At 41.2% G+C, this 20,317-nt stretch overlaps 1 protein-coding gene across 1 annotated transcript in view; it reads right to left on the bottom strand.

Moving 5' to 3' along the window:
* Nucleotides 1–20,317, bottom strand: part of ITGA9 (integrin subunit alpha 9) — a 224,890-nt gene that overhangs the window by 38,099 nt on the left and 166,474 nt on the right. Inside the window, exons 19-23 of the mRNA XM_068935830.1 lie at nucleotides 16,599–16,685; nucleotides 15,088–15,167; nucleotides 12,000–12,089; nucleotides 9,197–9,305; nucleotides 6,405–6,512 (exon numbers count right to left, since the gene is read on the bottom strand). Of these exons, the coding sequence (XP_068791931.1) occupies nucleotides 6,405–6,512; nucleotides 9,197–9,305; nucleotides 12,000–12,089; nucleotides 15,088–15,167; nucleotides 16,599–16,685 (474 nt within the window). The remainder of the gene's footprint in view (nucleotides 1–6,404; nucleotides 6,513–9,196; nucleotides 9,306–11,999; nucleotides 12,090–15,087; nucleotides 15,168–16,598; nucleotides 16,686–20,317) is intronic.

The raw sequence follows: 20,317 nt of genomic DNA, 5'->3' as shown, positions 1-20,317 counted from the left end.
CTTTCTGCCATGTTTAAGTAACTTTGCTGTCTCCTGAAGGCAGTATCCAGCAATGCACGAAAGGATTATTTTCAAGCACTGTAAATACAGTGAACTCCAACCAAGGCATGGCCTTTGCACAGTGATTCAGACGGTTCCAGTAAAGCAAAATACAAAGACTTTTTTTTTTTTTAATTTTGGATTTATTTTAAGGTCCTAACTCAGGAAAGAACTTAATTTTATGGCCACGCACCTCTTCCTGTGTAACAGCAATATCTTAAATCAGAGCTAAGTTCCTCTTCACTTGAAACAGCTTCAGTTTATCACGCTGATGACATGAGGAAGACGCTTAGGGGGGATTTTTCTGAGCTGCTCTGGGGTGCTGGCTCCCATGCTGAAGGGTGACTGTGCCACTCTGGGACATGGCACGTGCCCCCCTCTCCCTTCGCGACCAGTCTGGACCCACCAGTTCCTCCCGCAAGTGATGGGGCTCCCAGGCAAGGCCAGATGCAGACAGTAGATGCTCTAGACAGGGAGCAAAGGGAAAAGGCACCTCCAGCTGCCTACGCAAAATGTTTTGGAAATTTAAAGAAGCAATTAAAGTAAAGTAGGCAGGAAGGTCAGCAAGTTTCTGTACAATACACTCCCTGAAATGAATAATTTCCTCCAGCAATCTAGTTATGCCTTTAAATGCAGTGCCAAAACATGTGTGTGAGAGTGCGTGTACAGCCTTCACTGAAATAAAGTGACCATGGGGGGATGATTAATTCAAAGGGATGAAATTATCCATGCTTTAATTCTGAAATATTCTTATACAAACCTTGTATCAATGGCGGCGAGCAGCAGAAATAGCTGCTGGAACAATAGTTTGCTACATAAAGTGCTATCGGCAAATATTTATATCTTCGCATGCTGGGACTGTGTATGTATGTTTTCAGAGCCAAGACCTGCAACTTCAAAGGACGGAAATTAAACAATTTTAAACCGGCTGCCAGCAAACAAGGGGTTTTCAACAAGAAGATAATGATATATAGGTTTGCCTCCGTAGGTGGAGCGTGCAGTAGTGAGACTGACAATCTCATCATATGCTTTGCGGCGCACTCCTACACCACCAGCGCTTTTGAGAGCTCTGACAGCCTTCCTCTGCTTCAGGTTTTAAAGCAGAGGTTTTAAAGCAGAAGGATTGCCAAAGTATTTCGGTAAGCAACCCTACAGAAAATAAGCAGGAATTAAATTTAAGGTTTTAAAACTGCACAAAAATTTCTTTTCTTCAAGTAAGAGAAGAACAAAATCTCATTCAGTCTGGGACCTTTTGTGGATCGAGACCACAAGCTTTAACTCTTCTCTTTAAAGTCTTTCTGCTCCTTGCAGACTCTACTGTGCAAATGCCAGGAAGAAAAATGACATGAGAGCTATATAAAGCTGGCCTTAAAAACGTAACCTGTCATCAGCCAGGAAAGACTTGTGGCTCTGGGACTGGCTCCATTTTACTTTTTCTGTTTCAACATCCACATGAAGAAAATAATGTTTGTCTCAACACTTTTCCTTATTAAACATGACAAGCTGTCCTAAGGTCACATGCTAACGTAGTCACTAACTTCAAAGGCAACTTGAAAAAGGAACTATTTTCAACTCTTCCATGCTCTTCATTTATTTCCAATCCAGCTTTTCATTGTTTTTGAAACCTTACTGATACCCAGTTTTTGCAGGGGTATGCTCCAGGTCTCACCTGCACCTGCCCAGGCAGAAAAAGGAGAGGTGCAGAGTGACTACACCATGCACAACATGAGATCTGGAGAACTTCTGTGCTGGCCCTTCCAATAGTAGGGCTTTTCCTTTTGCGCTCTATCCAAAGTGTGACAGAAACTCTGTCCCAGGAACATGGGACTTGCGTGAACCGGCAGCCTCAAGGTTAATGGGACCGGGATTCATAAGACGTAGGTTGAACTCATTTCTCTCTCTGGAGATTATTCTCAGAGTCTAAGTTAGACCCTTAGTTTCACCCTAACTTAGGGTCTAAAAACCTCTCTCCATTAATTACTACAGTAATTACATTAGAGTAATTTTAATTACTCTGTTACTAGCAATTACTAAACAGTAGTTGCTACACTTAGATATCAGAAGTTACATGCTGTGATTCAGTTTCTCATGAGAAAACTGAAGATAATATTTCTTTCCTTTTCCCTCCTTCATCTGAAATTCCCTTTATTTCTAGACAGCAAATGCTTTCCAGAAAAAAAAATCTCTCCGTGACTGCATTCCAGTTTCTAACAAGTTTTTCATCTCAGTAGTGATAACAGTACAGTTTTACATAGCCTCAGTAATGAGTCACCTAAACAGGCTCTTGAAAATAACTGCTTGCCGGCCTGTATGATACTGGCAACAGACACTAGCTCCTTCCAAAAACCCACAAGCACACGCAGCGCTTCCTCTGGGTTAACACCGTAGTGCTTTCATGCTAGTGACAATTGTCTGACTGGGGTCTAAACAGCTTGATAACCCTGTGGAGCATCGTCCCTCCAAGACCAGGGCGAACATCATCTGCTTGCACTACGTTTGGCTTCCAGTTCAAACACACAAACTCGGTTTCCAACTGTTAGTCTCTTGTTCCTCATAACTGTGTTTACCTTTGCTGAAAATAAAATAAACATGAAGGAAACAACCTGATCCAATTCTGTAATACCATCATTGGAGTAATCCAGGACTCATTGCTAATTTATCAACAGCTTCTGGAAACAAAAATACCCTGGCTAATTTGGTATGAACTCCCGTTGTGAAAATCTTTGTGGATGTCCCAGAAAGTAGCTTCCTGGCTGGCAAGTCAAAGCAATGTTTCCCTTGCCCTCCAAATTAGCTCATTACCCAAAGGAAATTACGAATCTTTCAGTTGAAAACCAAAACACACACAAGTTCAGTTAGCAGTATTTTCCTTTGTGGAAGAATAGATAATCAATGGCTCAAAGAGTGTAAAAATCCACATTTCTGTTGATACTAACCCTACTGTATACGTTATTCTGCCTTTCTGTGTACTCACCTATACTTTGCCTATCACAACACTTTTACCAACAAGCCGAGTATTCCATTAATTATTTTTTAACCTGGCTTGAAGCTTCTGCAGGAAAGCAAATAAAAAAATGCATAATACAAGCAAGTATTAATTTGTCTTTTCTACCTTATGCTTCTGAATGCCATTACCACTGCAGACTTTGAGTATATCCTGGGTAAAAATCAACGTCAACAGTGAAACTCTGCAGTTATAATTACTTGTAAAATTTCTAGCATTTCCTTTTAGTTTAAAATTTCTACTAAGCGGAGGTTCACTTTTATTTTTTTAAGTTTTTTTTCAATTATCCTTTTTTAAAAAATTTATTTCTAGCTTTGTATTATTAATCTGTTTCTTCTATTTATTATGAGATTTGTTGGGGGAAGTGCTGCGTAAACTCCCAAAGCCCCTCAAAGAGAACCTGAGCATCTCTAAAACAAATCTCCAAACATCAAATTATCTTTGTGACCTGAATTGCTCTGGAAGAAAAACTTAAAGCAGTTTCTTCAGTATAGCCAAACTGCTTAGAGCAACAGGAACAGAGGAAGTGTGAGAGCTGTCATTTCCTCCAAAAGCAGTAAGATAATAATTCTTATTAACACCTCCCAGAGATACAGAGAGTTCGAGGGGGCCATATGTGACTCTCTTCCTTTTATTTTTTTTTTTGTGACTGAATGAAAGACTATAAAAGTCAACATAATATGAAGGAATTAGCTCTTGGCACAATTTCATGTAGTATATGTATATCTGAGACACAAACTCTTGTGGTTTTTTCTCTGTGTTTTCACTCATAAATGTCACTGCTGTACCGTACAATCAGAGAAGCAGCAAAAGCATTTTTAGCTTTATATACAAAAGCATGATGGCTTCAACTCCCAAACACCATATCAACAGCATCTGTTATAAATACGTGTCAATTCCTAATCCTCTCTACCATGAATCCTCTCACAGCTATTCTAAAAAGTCTGGCAATACTGACACCTAGAAGGGCTGGAGAAAGGTGTAATTACAGAAAAGTTGGCATTGTCTGAAAGGACACTACTGCTCTTTGCTATAGTCTAGACTCTGAGAAGTTCAGAATAAGCAAAAGCTTGAAAATCTTTAATGAATATGCTTACAAAAATCCTTTCGAAAAACAGCTGTTCTAACCCATTTTCCAACGTTCATTCCAATTGATCTGAGAAAAGATGTCTTGAAAAGCTCCATGATTTTAGTTCCTTTTTTAGTCAACAAAGCTCAGTGGGAGAGAGGCAGGGTGAAAGAGAGCAGGAAGCTTTTCCTGCTAAAATACTAAGACTTGGGAGACACAGGTTCAGCGAGTGCCTGGCTCTGACACAAATTTCCCATGTGATCTCAGGCAAATCATTTAGCCTCTAAGTGTTTCAATTCATTATCTGTGAAGCAGGGATAACCACTACCCCGGGGAGGATTTGCTTGGATCAAATCCATTACTATATCAGAGGTGCTCAGAAAGCTGCATATGAGAATCCTACAGGCCTTATACGGCAAAATAGTGGTCAAAACGATCCAGGATACACCAGTGTATCACGTAGACATTTGTCGTAACACCATGCCTGCCTACCACCACTCTTCAGGCACGGCCTGCAACACAAACAGGCTTCACAATGGGAGTTTGAAATTTCCACCAACTACAAAGTAGAAGAAAGATGTCAAGTAGTGCTGGGAGAAACACAACCAGTGGCTTGGGAAAAGAGAGCTTAAACCTGCAAGCGTTTCTAGCACGGTGCCCAAAGCCACACTATCCAGCTGGACCTCCTTTAGATAAGCCAGCCGAGGTAACAGCAGTGAAAAACGTGCAGCCCTTCTACAAGTTAAGCCCAAGGTTCAAGCTTTTTGCTTTGTTTTTCTAACAGCTACTCAAAACCATACAGCCCAGCCCAGCCCATCCTTGACAGCAGAAGTCAGGGTCTTGGGAGTGGAATGACGACAAATTGTGTCTGGAAATCAGCATTTGTACACTTCGTGGGTAGCATGCATCTCAGTTGATTTAAGTATGCAAAACAGGTGTCTCTTCTATGATATTTTGCCAAGACTTCCGGAATAGCTGATGTAGAGAAAGAAGCAGTCTCTGAAAGGAATTCATCACACCCCGATTTAGGCGTGTCAAAGAGAAGGTTATCTTCTGCATAGAAGGTCGGACTAAACAAAACAAAAGGCACTGCCACGCAAAATAACACACAGGCTGGAGAATTAATTCAGTCCAGCTGGAGAACTGACTCAGTCCACGCAATACTGATGCCTCATACAATGCTGGTTATCCCATATCCCAGCTATCTCCAACCCATATCCTGGTTATCTCCAACTCCCGAGAGTTGCATATCTCGGCAACTCGCTCTCTAGTACCCCCATCAGCTATATATATAAGGCTAGCTCTTTCACCTTTCAGCAGCCTGGCGTGGCACATAACCCAATACCTGCTTAAGAAGGTCTTACTGGATCTGTATTTACATTGATTCAGTGACACAGTTACCTGCGTATGGGGGATGGTAATACTTTTCAGCCAAAAGGCTAGAAAAGTAGCCACAAAGGAAGTATAACACTTCTTCTCAAGTAGCTCCTGATCTGATGGAAGGAGCTGGTTCCTTCTTACACAACACAGAGCACTCTGAATTTCAGGGGTAAATTCACCTCAGTAGTGAGGTTTGCCTCTATTGGCCACCACAGTCTAAATGATGATATTTCAGTGGTTAAACAAAAGCTCTGAAAGTAATAAATACATATTAGAAATGAAATCTAAGAATCTGTCTCTTTTACCGTAACATATTTTGGTTTTCTTTGTAGTCCATATAAAACCACCTTTTGAAAAATATTATGTTGAAAGAAAAAATGTGTGGGTAACTTACATTTGTTAAAAGAACAGTCAAAAAGGGCAAATTATAATATGGATTATAATTACAGAACAATATACATTGATATTGTATTCAGATTTAGCTAGCGCTTTTGCAGGTGATGATACAAAAAGCAGGGAACATGAGTCAGCTCAGTAACACGTTCTGCTGATACCACACCCGCTGTTTAATCAGGGCAGACCGAATCCTATCCGGAAGTGTGATTCTGGGAATTGTCCGCGTTTCCTTCAGAATTAGACTAACCCAGATTTACGCTGCACTGTCAGAGACCAGGCACGCGCATCGGCTGCTGGCCCTAGGTAAGGCACGGTAATTAACAGCCAGCAGGGCTCTAACTTGCAGTTCCTAAACCATTTGACACGGTTACTTATGATTGTCTGGCCACAGCTACCAAGAATCTTCTATTATCTAAAACCCCAACTAATTCATCCAGTTTGGCTGGGTATCTTTGATTCATTCTTCGATATCTCTCAGAGCCTCTCTGAGCTCAGCTCACATTGAAAAGTACTCACCATCATCTGTTGAACATGAAATATTTCAGCGCCAGTGGCAGAGAGGCGGTTTGGAAATGAAATGTCAAGAAAAGCTCCAGGGAGAGCGCTTGGTCCAGCATTGTAAACCTTTAAGAGTGAAGATATGTATAATTAAATGCACATATATGACTGTTCAAAAAATGCAGAACCAGACCTGGGAGGATAGGTGAATTCGCAAAAAAAATCAAATACTATGTCATGCCTATTTTTCAATCTCTCCAAACAAAGACTTCTTTTGTAAGCATCAGGACATAGTCAAAGGTCTCACTTATCTGACAGTCTTTAACCACAGCTCAAGTAACTCACAGTATCAAGTGAGAGTTGTTTTGCAGGATAATTACTAGTCATCAATATAAACAGTATGTGACTTCTACCTCATATACAGAGACTTTGCTAAAGCTACTCTGAGCGCTTTAGTAACACAACCTAGAAGACTGTAGCAAATATTGCTTCTCTGTCAACATTCCCTTTTCCATCTGGTAACCATGGCATTATATTCTGCAAGCATTTTTCTTATGGGGTAGAAGTCAAGGTAGTGATGATTGTGACTACTAGACTGTGCGTTTACTGACTTAACTGTGAGGAAATCCATGTGAACAACTTTGCTTCAAGATTTGGGGTTTTGATTAAACAAAGAAATTGTGGAAAAACTGGCCTTTACCAACCTCCCCACAACCTTTCAACAATAAATCAAAGGATTTCCAGTCCACCACTGGAAAGTATCCAGTGGAAACACCAAAATTTCTGAGGTTTTGTTTAAAAAAAATCCATGGAAAATTTTCAATGGAAATAAATGTCCTGATTATTTCTAATGACACAAACATAAGTGCATACAGTAAAAACATTAAGCCTTTCAGAATATTTATCTGCACTGATCCTGTACTGTCTAAAGATGTAGCAATCAGTTGTCAATTGTGTAAAGTACAAATACATATATACAACAACAACAGGTTTTCATTCTTCAAACACAGTTTAAATTTGAAGAAATGCCTGACTGATAAAGAGGACTGGTGCACGATGCCAAATCCTTACAGAAACCCTGAGGCTCCAGGCAGGGGGAGAAATCCCACTACACTGGAGCATGATAAATGCTGCATGAAATACAAACACAATATATCATGTTAACATTAAAAAAAAATGGATTATCTCATCATGATCAGACATAAGAGTTAATGCAGAAGAGACATTTTGATTGTACATCTTAGTTCCCAACAAAACTGATACATGGATCTCTTTATTAACATCTGACATGGTATAGATTTTCACATATAAAAAATCCCTATAAAGCTCTGTTCTTTTTAAATTGGCTCTTTTTTTTGGTTAAGAAACTATTATTTTTCTCCATCTGGAGAAGTTTAATAAATGGCAGGCAAGTCGTTAAAAACAATTAAGCAAACAGTGAAACAAACCGTGCTTTGCCCATTTTGAAACTCTATGCTTTCTCTCAGACACACACAGTTATGAGGTTTACCACTTTACTGGAGAGCAAATCTGTGACTTGTTATAGTGTAATTTTCTATTTCTATATGGAAAAAAACTTTGATATTACAACTTACAAGCGTTTGCATCAGAGACAGGAGGATGAAGGAGAACGAGTGGTCGCTCTGCCTGTATATTCTCTCTTCCTTACCCACAATCACTTTGCTTTATTGAAAATAATCATCTAGTTAAAGCATCAGTGCATCTGGTCTTTATCTGTTTCTAACCAATAACTGGTGATGGGGGGCAGGGGGGAAAGACCTATAAACCCTCAAGAATGAAATGAGAATCACAAGAATTAATAGCCTCCTTCACAAAAGCTTTAATGTCCTGAAATCCTGCTTTCACTCCTTTTCAGTAAATAGCTAAGGGCACTGCATGACAGTGGGGGCTTAATTACCCTGGACCACAGTCTGTCCATGGAGGCAGACACGTGTTATTCATTACAAGCTGAGTGGCATTCATGCCTAGGAGAAAAGAAATGGGAAAAAAGAGAAAAGACTATTTTTCACAATAAATGATTCCCCCACCTCTGCCTGATTTATCATTCCCTGGTTCCATCTAGTGGTCAAAAAGGATTTGAAGTGCTCGTAACATACACAGTCAGGGCTGTGAAATGAGCTCATTTTGGTCCCATCACAAGAGCTTGTTATAACAAGTATTCCACACTTTTAGCTCTCTCAGGAACCCATTTAACTGCCAGCGAAAAACGTAATCTATAGATAATGCTTGAGTAACACCAAGAGACATTTAATGAACCAGTCTCATACCTCTTTTGTTAGCGTTACTTTCTCTTCCCTGCGCTAGACTCTTATCAGTAGTGCTACGAACACTTCCATGCAAGGGGCCATACAGCAAAGTCAGGCTCCCTCGCACAGGCATGTGCTGCCCTCATGGATGAAGCCTGCCCTCCCTCCTGCTCCGTGCCTCTGCTACGGGAAAAAAAAGTGACTCCTCTCCTTTGAGCCTGGCACTGCATCCAAGATGCGGCACTTGAATAACCAGCGCTCTTCCCTCAGCAGGTGATGAAAGGTAAAACGGAAACAAACGGTGGCAGCTTCATTCCTATGAAATTGAGACACCCTATTCGTAATTCTTGTAATAACGTGTTCACATAAAGAAATATACCACCACTCCACGCTGTAAATACGGCATCCAATCAAGCACGCATTGCACAGTGTACCGTGACATGGAAACGTGCACCAGAGCCCATCTTGTACACAATATAAAAACGGTAGAAAATCGGAAAGCGCTGTCAAGCTGGAAAACAGTCAAGAAGGGATCAACTTTACCTGCAGTGTGAAGTTGAGAGACTGGAAAAGACATTCCTGGTTTTCCAACCGAACAAAGTTGGATGCTTCCACAGAATCACCATAGAAAAAGGAAGTAGGGAAGACTTCTCTGAAAGATTAAGACACTGATTTAGTAATTTTTGTTTGTCATCAAAATTAAACCTATTTGTGACTACAGGAATCACACCTCTAGCCTTCTAGCCTTGGGGATTTCTATAGAAACGTTTTACTTTAAGCCAGGATTTGTGACTTCGTTATTCCTCTTAATAACACTAGATTACACTGACAGTATCTCAACCGATCAGGATTAACACACTATCATGAAGCACATTTCTTTGATTACATATCTCTTTCCTCTTTCTGATCACAAAACCTCCTGTCCATGGTCCCTTGCCATGGGTGATCTGTGCAAGTCCTATAGCTTGTGTAACACAGGAGATCACTGTGCTACTCCATTAACCTGAGGAAGCAGTTACTAATAAGAATACTTTCAGTTACATATTCACTTAAGTAACATTTCAATTTTATCTACCATTTTACAAAGTATTTCATGAATAAGCACTTCATTAATTATCTGCCCTTCACAATCTTTACAATCAACAGATGGTGAAAGACAAGCAGAGAGGGGGATACGACTCGTTTTGAGCCACAGTGGCACAGGCCAAGGCTCCTCAACTACTCTTGTTACAGCATAAAATGCAGTATGGTTTTACCAGGAAAAAGAGTTGGAGTCACAACATGGAACATGAATATCCCAGAGAAGAGGACTAAAAATGCCTTAAGCCTCCTTTCTGCATCATCCTATTCTCAGGCTGTTCCACTAGCTGGAAAGGGCCCTGATGTCATTTTAGACAGACCATGGTGGGGGCCTATCCACAGCTCTGCTTTTTTCCCAGGCTACCCTTTTTTTGAGGCTGGATTTTGACCCTGCTTTGGTACACCATCATCTTCCTAGCCTGCCTCCTGTGCCAGGGACTGCTAGGGGAAACAGCAGGACAGAGCTGTACTGCTCCCATCTACAGCGTTGCGCAAGGGGCTCCTCCCGAGTATGATAATAGTCCTTTTGGGGCTATTTATGACCAGGGGATAAAGTTCTCTCTCTTGTAGACCCAAATATAGAATAACTAATAAAAATACTCTTTAAAAATATACTGTCTGAAAAAATATTACTAATATTTCCGTGCCTGGGAACATTTTCCCCCAATAAATCCAACTTACTCCTGGTAATCACACACTCTTGTGCTACATTAGCTAAGCTTAATGTATGTCAAAGGAGAAAATAATCCACAGAGTCAGTTCAATGAAATTTACAAATTCAGAGGCCCCACGCTTTGAAAAAGTATATTCATAAGAGAAAGAAAAAACCCCAAGGTGTATCAGGTTTTTGGCATGTGATATTCTTTAGGTGACAAGCAAAGATCTAAAGACACAGACTAAAGCTTTTTTATCTGTAAAGCTCTCACAGCATCAAGAAGCACAGGATATATTGAGTTAAAATGCTACACAATCTGTAACTATGAAAGTATTCAAAACCATTTGAAATACAGCATTGAGACTGTATTCTCAATATGGAGGAGTTTTTTGCCCTTGCTAGTCATCTTGTGAGGTCCGACAGTGCTCTTCACTTCTTTGAGCAGGCTCAAGCCTATCTTCCACCAACGGTGACTACTCTGGCAGTAATTAAGGGATTTTGCTCCTATGCAAGGAGAGGGTAATTCAGCCTTATACGGTCAAACCTAGACTTGCCCATGAATCTGAGTTTATCCAGCCTTTCAGCCAAACCACATGTCAGTGCAGGTAACTTCTTTCCCCCATACGTAGCACGGTGGCCAGAAAATCATTTTTTACGAATGGCAAACTGCACTAGTCAGTTAGGCCATACACATTCCCTGGGGGTTGCCATAATTAATTGGTGCTAAAGCAGACACTGACCTCTTGGGGACTCTGCAGAGGAGCTTTTGCCTCCTCAATTTAAAAATAAGTGTCAAGTTTCTCAGTTTATGTGGATGCTAATTCCCTGCTTGTGAGCAGGTCACCCAGTTCCAACTCAAGCGCTGCCTGTGCTCGAGGACGGTCCAGCTGTTGGGACTGAACCCCAAATCTTTGATTCTAGCCTTAAATATGCAACGTTGAAGTGGAAGGCGAGACCCTTGAGCACAAAACGAGGAACGTGCACATCTTGAGCCTCCGGGAGAGGACAGCGCTTTATGTTACTAGCATTTCAGTCCAAAGAGCAAGTTAGGTCTCTCGGTTGTTATCAGACGCCACGCAGACTAGGGAGCAGAGACAGTGGGAAAGGGAACAGAAGCAGAAGCAAATTCTGATTGTGAAATTAAACAGAAAGGCAAACAGCTAGACCTCCCCGAGCTCCTTAAAATCCCAGAACATCTGACCCTAACCTTTGGCCTGGCAATTCTCAGCCACATCATTCAGGCATGTCCTAAGGAACAAGATGTGATTTACTTTCTCTGTTTTATTTTAAGGTCCATCATATCCACAAAAATCACATGAATTCAAATAAGATCACTAGAATACCTATTATAAATGTCATAATAACTAATTTGTGCTACTTAGAATGGAGCAAGAAAGAGGTACAGTGCTGGTATGAAAGGAATGATAAATAAAATTCCCAGATAATGAATGAAGTTGTCCTCATTTCCAGAGTCTGAGAAACAAGGCAAAAGCAACACTCTGGCTACGTATAAACAAAGCGAAGAATGCAATTTTCCACTGTAATAGACTCAAATGTTATTGTTAGGATTATTATTATTTTTGTTGTTTTCATTTGATGATTGGTACTTACCCATTGATAGATGAGTCTACTTCGTGCATCAGGGGTACTGACAGGGTTAGAGTATTATCATGTAGTGATTCAGTGTGCTCTAGGTTGCCACTACGTCAAAAAGGAAAAAAGGTACGCGTTAATCCACAGCCTTTGCAATAAATCACGCAGTTACACAGCTACCATCTTCCTGCCTCATACTCTGAGCCCCTCTGAGTGACGTCGCCTCTCCTTAAGAGGCCTCTTAAAGATTAAGTGTTACATTTGTTTATCGTACTTTGGAGAGGGCACATACCTAACGCACATTCTTCTTGGCTCTTCTCTGCGGCCTTGACACGATCAGGCACAGGCTGAAAAACCTTTGAGCAAGGCGCTGTGTGAAGTCAAACGGAAGTGCAAAGCTACAGTAAGCGTTGTACACACTGGACAGAAACAGGGACATATGGACTCAAACGCAAGAGTCTGTTTTTTCCTGGTCTGACTGTACATCGGTTGGGGAGTGGTCTCACTGAAGTTCTTGACTCAGTAAATTAAATGGCACTTTTGGTACAGCAGCATCACTTTGGTACCACTATGGGCAGCTTTGTGGTTTAGACCCTTGCACTGAACTGGCCAAAACCTCTCAGCCATTCCGCTTCCTATATACCGGCATTAAGCCAATTTTCAACATTTTTTTTCAATTCTTTCTTTTAACGTTCAAAGGCTGTCACATCACACAGTCAAAATGCAGAAGAAGGAAAGAGAAAAGTGAGTGATCATCTCTGAGACAGTTTATTTCAGTGGTAATTTCTTCAGTGCTGAGTCTGGGAAAGATTCCTGAAATGCGTGTCCAACAAGCAAAGTTGCAAATATCCTAATTCTGATGGCAAGCCTGCTTGGTGTGCGACAGCACAGAAGAATAATCTTGAAAGGTATTTATTACATATATTTCCTCTTTCTTCAGCAGTGGATCTGGGACCACTTCCACTTTGCAGTTCATCAGATTAACTTGCAAATCAAACTGTCTGGCAAAACAAAAGATGTGAACCTATTTATTTTAGGACAGCACTACTGAGGCTTCAGCAGGCAGCATGTGATTCTGCAAAACATCCCAGATGATACCTTGCAGATGACGACAGTTGCTCAATCAGATTAGGAAAACAGAGCCTGCTGGCTACATACATATAGCTCAGCTTTCTGCAACAGATACATTGGCTGTGTCTGCTAATAAACAACACTATGGCCCAGAAGGAAAAAGCCACTAACTTTTAGGACCAGGCAAAACCATTCAATAAAAGCTTTTCCTCTGAATAGGCTCAAAAAGGAGTCCAAAACAGAGATGTTTCTCATCCAGTGCAAATGTCAAGATACCAGGGGGGCAAGTGGAATAAGTAAGTAGAATTTCACAGCGGGGTTGCTGTGTATGTGCTTACCTGTTTCAAAAGGAGCAGAGTTACTGGCAGAAAAGGAGAATATAGCTCAGCGCATCTAGAACATTTTTTCACTCCGCTGAGTTAGAAAAGTTTTGTTGCTGTTGTTGTTTTACAAAGAGAATAAACGTAATGTTTAGTCCTTCCCCTGATCTCTCTCCTACTGTAGAATCAGTCTCTTGTTATAGATGCTGCTGCCAACTTCATAGCTACAACTGATAAGTTAAAGTGGTCACCTGAAGGGCAATTTTTACTTTCCACAGCTGAGAACTTCCCCATGCTCAGACACTGGAAAATAAGAAACTTTCCTTTTGAAATAAGAAACTTCATCCGAACCCTTCTGAGCATTTGCACTATACCACTGTCTATTTCCTCACCCCATCTAAAGGCACGGACTAACCCTTCTCACAGATAGGGCACAGCAACCTGAGGTTACTGAGGAAAGCCTTGGGCTATCCAGGGCAGGGAGATGAGAGGGATGATCTGGAAAACACTGGCTGGGTGAATTTAAAGCACTACTGACTTATCTTTGCCACTACTGGCATTTGCACAGCAGCAAAATGATGCCTCTCCCTGACCAAGAAATATTACAGGTCATCTGAACACAAGATGAACTTCACAGAGAATAAAACCTCTCTGATATGTAAGAGACAGTCTTGCTGCAAGCTCTCACTTACAGTATTTCACACCCGCACCACATGCTGCAGGATCTTGTTCCCCGCCTACACCTGTTACTGGAGGGGAACGATTACGCTTTGCAAGAGCAGTCACTCGGCAACTGCTAGTCCTCATCTCTCATCTCCAGCCATCCTGCGGGCTGTCTTCTAATTGGGGAGGAGAATTCAGACTGGGGATCTTTACTTGGACATAGGGGAGTATGAAACTGGCCCATTCACACAGCAAGTGAAAGCAGCCACCAGTCACAGACTCAACACATCAGAGCAGCCATTTAGAGCCAGGGTTATTAAACCATGCTACTTCCAATGCCCATGCGAATGCAGACGGTGCCTGTGACCAAGCCACCCAAGGATTTCACTTCTTTGTGGCAAAGCATCTTATGAGACACAGAGCACATGTCACATCTTTTATTTTGCCCAAGATCAAATCCCTGTGCACACATACGGCCACTGGTTAAGATTTGGCTGCATCCTACTCCTGTGAAGTTTGAGTGCCGTTTTGGGAAGTAGTCCTGTCAGCTGTTCCATACAGTCTGTCATACCCTGCTGAAGATCCCCAGGGAGAAAAATGGAGATGCAACTTTGGAAACCGTCACTGAAGAAACTTGGCCATCCGATGAATGCATTTATCTTTTTTGGTTTGCATCCAAGCACACATTTCGTCCAAAAGCTGGAACAAATGGGTCTGCCTGGTGCTGATCGTCAAGTGCAGCTGAGCTGAGCTTGATACATGGCCCAAAGGGATGGGCATAGAAACACAAGGACCTTCCGACTGAGAGAGCACAAAATGCTCCTTCAGAATCACAACCGCCTAGACAAAGTCCCAGCACCTTGCAGGAAGCTGAGTCACACGGCTCTTATTTATGACCAAAATACATGCATTTTGCTCCAGTCGTTTAGTCTCATTTATTATGCACACACACACGTTTCTAGGACTTCTATCATGATTGCCAAGCATGTACAATGCACCCTCCATGAAATAAAGAACCTTCCAGTCATCAAGACGTGAGGAGGTTCCCTTACCTTTGTGCAGTGACGAGGAAAATAAGAGTTTCTTCCTGCCCAGACAAGTGGCTTGTGTCAAAGATCACACTGAATTCATACTGCACAAAGAAAAAGTGACATTTAGAGATGCTATATAGTGCTTCAACATAGATTTCTTCTACAACTTCGCATAAACATTATATTTTACTAGTCTAACTGTACAAAAGTAGCATATTTTGATATATTTTCAGAGAGCCTCCTCTACTGCAGAATAGCTTTTACATCATAGAAATTGTGTCCCTGTTTCAGTACAAAAGAGTCAGATTACTCCCTCGTTGTGAACAGCCCTTCATTAGAATTGTTGTTCAAAGATATTTTGTAAGCAGCTCATCTGCCAGTGAAGCAGTCTTCTGAGATTAGCAGACCCACTACCTGAAAGTACCTCAGCACCAATCTGCAGATTACTTGCTGCTGAAGAGATGATTTGGGGAAATAAGGTCATGTCACAGGCACGCACAGAGACTTGGAAAAACTGGCACACACTATAGCAGCCTTCAGGCCACTCTAAATGGATAAAATCAGATGATAATTTTGAATAGAAAATCTACTTTGATGATGACTGTAGTGGCATATTAAATGTTCTACAAAATAATTTTTATTCTCTCTTGACTCCAGAACAGGTTTTGGCTGAGTGAAACAGTTTGTAAACTCATGCTCATTTCGGTGACTTGCTGAAAAAAAGGAAGATAATGTAACTATTTCATTGTGAAGTAAAACACTGAGATTCCTACACTGCAGATAATCATTTTGCTATTGCATTTATTTTTATCATCCTATTGTTAAAAAGTAAGTATTTCAGAAGAGCATGTTATAGTCAAAAATACTTAAACATTTCAGGTGGGGTCAAATGATATGTCAGTTCAAGTGGAAAGGAATAATTTTTGAAATCTGCATTTCCTGAAAAATTTCAAACCCATTTTATTCAGGTCATCCTGAAACTATTCCTTTTCTTCTCACTTTTTTGGGATTGATTAGTGATTTATACAGATCTGTTCTGTGACAGAAGGAATTCAGTTGGATTTCTAAATATTATGAGCTCATCTTCTACTACCTGAACAAAATCCTCTCCGAAAGCCACCAGGAGACCATAATACGAAAAGTTGTTATAACTTTTTCATTCTCATTTGTATGAATTCAGTCACACTTTCATGTGAGAAAAGACAAAAATAAAAACAGAGAAGGTAGCACAAATAAGATACAATCCTCTCTTAATTTTCTGCAGAGGAAGCGCAAGTTTTTGGCAGCTGCAACTCTTGCATCATCTTTCAATAGCACTGTATTGCAGCAGATAGGGTACTGTCATTGGCTCTGTTTGGTGAGAAAGAGTACAAATACCTTCCCGTAACTGTGAAAGGCTTGATTACCTTGGTTGGAAAGTCACAAAAAATATCAGTCACAGGCATTTAACAAAGCAGTTGCCCTCCCAACCACTGCCTGGAGCCAGAGAAGCGAACACCATCACTCTGCAAGTGAAAATATGACAACATTACCCTAGATTTTGATCTCATGAAAGGAAATCCCACGCTGCACTTGAGGAAGTCTGACTCCAGCAACTCACAGGCAATGCCCAGCTCCTCCTGTAAGGAAATAAAAAAGACAATGACATAATGGGTTTGGGGGAGAAAACAGAAAGATTACTAAGAAATATCTTTGTGATTAAATATCTTAGAGAGAAAACAAAAAATGCCCACTGCAGCACTGTTACTCCCAGAAAATTAATAGCCATTGAAAAAGGAAAAGTGCAGTGTCACACTTCCTCACTCCACCTCAGTAAGATTAGCAATTGGAAGAAGACAACTATCACAGCATTGCTCTGAAAGACACACCACAGTGAAATACTGCATGGATAAGCATATTAAGAGTCAGGGGATGAGGCAAAAGTTCTTGGATAATTCAGGCCACCAGTTGTTCCCTCTGTTTATTAAAAGACAGCATTCAAATAGTCCAGATTACAGGTTCCCCAAGGTAGTTTTTCTGTATTCCAGTATCATAAAAAGAGAATTGTGTCCAGACAGTGATCAAACCAGGTCATGCACAGATTCAGGAGAAAACGGTCATCTGGTCCTGGTGTCATTTACTGCCCTGATCGCTTTTTCTGGTCCACAGGCTAGGCCACGGTCATATGGATACCAATCCTCTTTAGTGATACAACATCAGAGGTAAATCAGAGGGATGAACCTCTCCTCATGATTAACAACGAGGCACTATGAACATTGCCAATAATACAAATGGAAAAGGTTAGAGCAGCCTTATCCTGAGTGACTGCTGCCTCCACTAATACAACAGAAATATTGCTGTTGGATGGAAAGTGTTTTATTGTTCCATAAAATAAGCGTCTGGTTCCCAGTTAGCATGTTCTCACCCTCAGATATCAGAGAACAGTTTTGTGCTCAGTCACTGCGGGTAGGCTCATCTCACCAAACGGTAAGAGTGAGATTCAGCTCCAGAGTCTGATATGCACATTTAGGTACCTACACAGTGGATGATTACTATGCAGTCTAGGCATTAGTGCTCCAACCGTAGTCAATGGAGTCTAGAAAACTATTCAGCAGGCCACATGTAGGTGTTTATCTTAGACTGAGCTGAGGAACTCTTTAGCCCCCACTGATACTTGAGCTGAGTACAGCATTAGTGCTCTAAAGACATTACTATTGCTCCAAATATCAGACTGATAGCATTCAAATTCTCCTTTAACTTCAAAAGCATGGCTCAAATCATGGAACATATTTATACAAAATTATATCCCTAATGCTATCTTTCTATCTAGCTGACTTGGACACTACATTAGTCCATGGGTTTCATATGAAAAGAAAATACTTTAAGGAGAAAAATCTTGTATGGTTTGAGATACCTGATGGCATGAAATTATTCCAGTACTAATTGAACACCGGAGCAGTGGCCTCCGTGTTCAGTATCTTTATGGATTCTTTTCCTTGTAATCTTTGCAACAGACTTCTATCTCCAGGCATATGGAAGATGGTATTGCCTAGCATATCAAGTATCTATCTTTGATTGTGCAAAGCTGCCATCCTCGTACGTTGTGTCAGATTCACCTCCTACACTTAAGCCAAACAGCAGAACAAGTGCTTCATGGGCGAAGCATCCCCTTCACTTGCCTTTTCTCCCAGCAGTCTGGGAGGTTCTCCAGTTTTACATGAGCGATCAAGTGAACACAAACTCTGAGCAGCTGCGTAACCAAAAGAAAAATTTCACAGCTGTTTCCTCTGGGAACATTCTTGGTACTGTGTTGTTCAAACGTCCCTTGCTGTCTAACTGTAGCAACCTATGAACTCTCTTTCATCAACTCTCAGCCCCTCTTCATTCAAGAAGAGTTTCTATTTACATAGCTGTCTGGTGGTGACAGTGGCCAGACAGACCCAAGAGGCCGCCGCCCCCTCTCCTCAAGACTATATCACTTCAGAGACGTCAAAAAACACGATAACAGAAAGAACTCTCATCTTGATAATGGAAGAAGTGCAGTTCTTCATTTCGCAAGACAGCAGCTGCCCGTCTCTTCTGTCCTGACAACAGGCAGCCAGATGCCAGTTGCTTATAATGGCCTGTTAAGGAAATGATAGATCATGCTGCATTGGCCATTTTTGCTGTTGCTTACAACAGCTTAGTAGGTGCAGCGAGCTGACTTGAAGGACCTTCTGGCTTCATTAACATAACCATCTAGTTTAACGATTAATACTAATAGAACATCATCAAGGCTGCAAAATCAAACTGTGAGATGCCAGGAAATAACAGAAATAAGTTTGCCTGCACCACATGGGTTCAGCCATCTGCACATCTCTAAATTACACTCAGAAAACTTTTTCCATGGACCCCTTGCCTTGCTTCGTGATTGAGGATGGAGAAGCTCAGCTAATGAGCAAATATTTTGGTTTTCCTTCACTGCTCACTGTCTGGCCTCAGGCTTTATTTACAGCACACTGTTCTGGAGAGGGGGTAAGTTGTCTCTCCACAGGATTTCCTATGGTGTTCAGTTCTACAACATTTTGGTACTCTACAAGCCCTAAAGGAGTTCAATTTTCACAATATTCCTGCAAACTGAAGGGCTGGTGCTGTCATCTGACAAGTAAGGAACCGAGGCAGGGGGACCTAGGGCTTTCACAAATTTTGATGCCACTTCTCGCTGATTTTAGGTAACCCTCTGAGTGCACAGTACTTCTCCATGCCAATATAGCCTAGCTGAAACCCCAGCTTATCGCATGGGTTTCCATAGCAGAGTTTCTAGTTTGCTTACAATATATAGCTAAAGGGGATGGAGGTTTCCATTCCAGCTAGACAGAGGACAAGCTTTAGCTGGAAAACTTTTGTTTTCTTTCCAAAATATTTCACAGCATATATCGTATTCTTGGGAGAGTCAATCAGATAAATAGCAAGTTAATTAGTCAAATAGCTGTAGTATTACTGCACAATAACTGCAGACCTGGGTGTGAGAAACATGAATCTTAGGCTAGCTCACAGTCTGTTTCTCCAAGTTCTTTATCTCAGAAAGAAAAGTTCCTGAAAATTATAACAAGAACATTAAAACAAACAAGTTTAATTCCACTGTAAGAAGCACTTGGTGAAAAAACAACTCAAACTATATTCTGCAGTATCATGTTTGGCAAATGCAGACTTTTGGGGCGTATAAACAGGGGTATGAGCAGAGATACAAAGCAGTCTTATTTCTAGATGTGTTTGTTTTGAAAGTGTAAATATTACGTGTGGTTTCAGCTGACTGAGTAGTACCAGAAGTGGGTAATGACCATATTAATATAGTACGGTAGAGAACTACACCTGGGAATGCTGGTGTTTACCAGATTAAAGATTTGAGAAGGAAAACATTTCAGTAATGCTGATGTTCTTCCCTAGTCAACTCTATCTACTTCCTATTTTCAGGCGTTTGCCTGGTGCACCATACGGTCGGCAGTGAGGAACACCAGCTATCCCCTCTACCTGCATATTTGGCCAGTACATGTCTTGGCGGAAGGGGACAGCTGCTGAAGACGGGAACCCTGAGCATATCAGACCTCAGGGTGAGAAAGCGGGGCTTGCCTAGGAGCAAGGTCTCCTCATATTCTTGCCTCATCCCTAACGCACACACTAAGTGCAATCTAGTCCTTACTGACCAAGACAACTCAGATACATGTCCAAGAGAGAGCTAGGGGCTCAAAGAGTAAGATAGGCAAACCGTTTACCCACCTTGGTCTAGAAAGTA

This window comes from Struthio camelus, chromosome 2, assembly GCF_040807025.1.
Source record: "Struthio camelus isolate bStrCam1 chromosome 2, bStrCam1.hap1, whole genome shotgun sequence".
NCBI lineage: Eukaryota > Metazoa > Chordata > Aves > Struthioniformes > Struthionidae > Struthio > Struthio camelus.
Note: the sequence above shows the minus strand (reverse complement) of the source record. Positions and strands in the feature narration are given on the sequence as shown.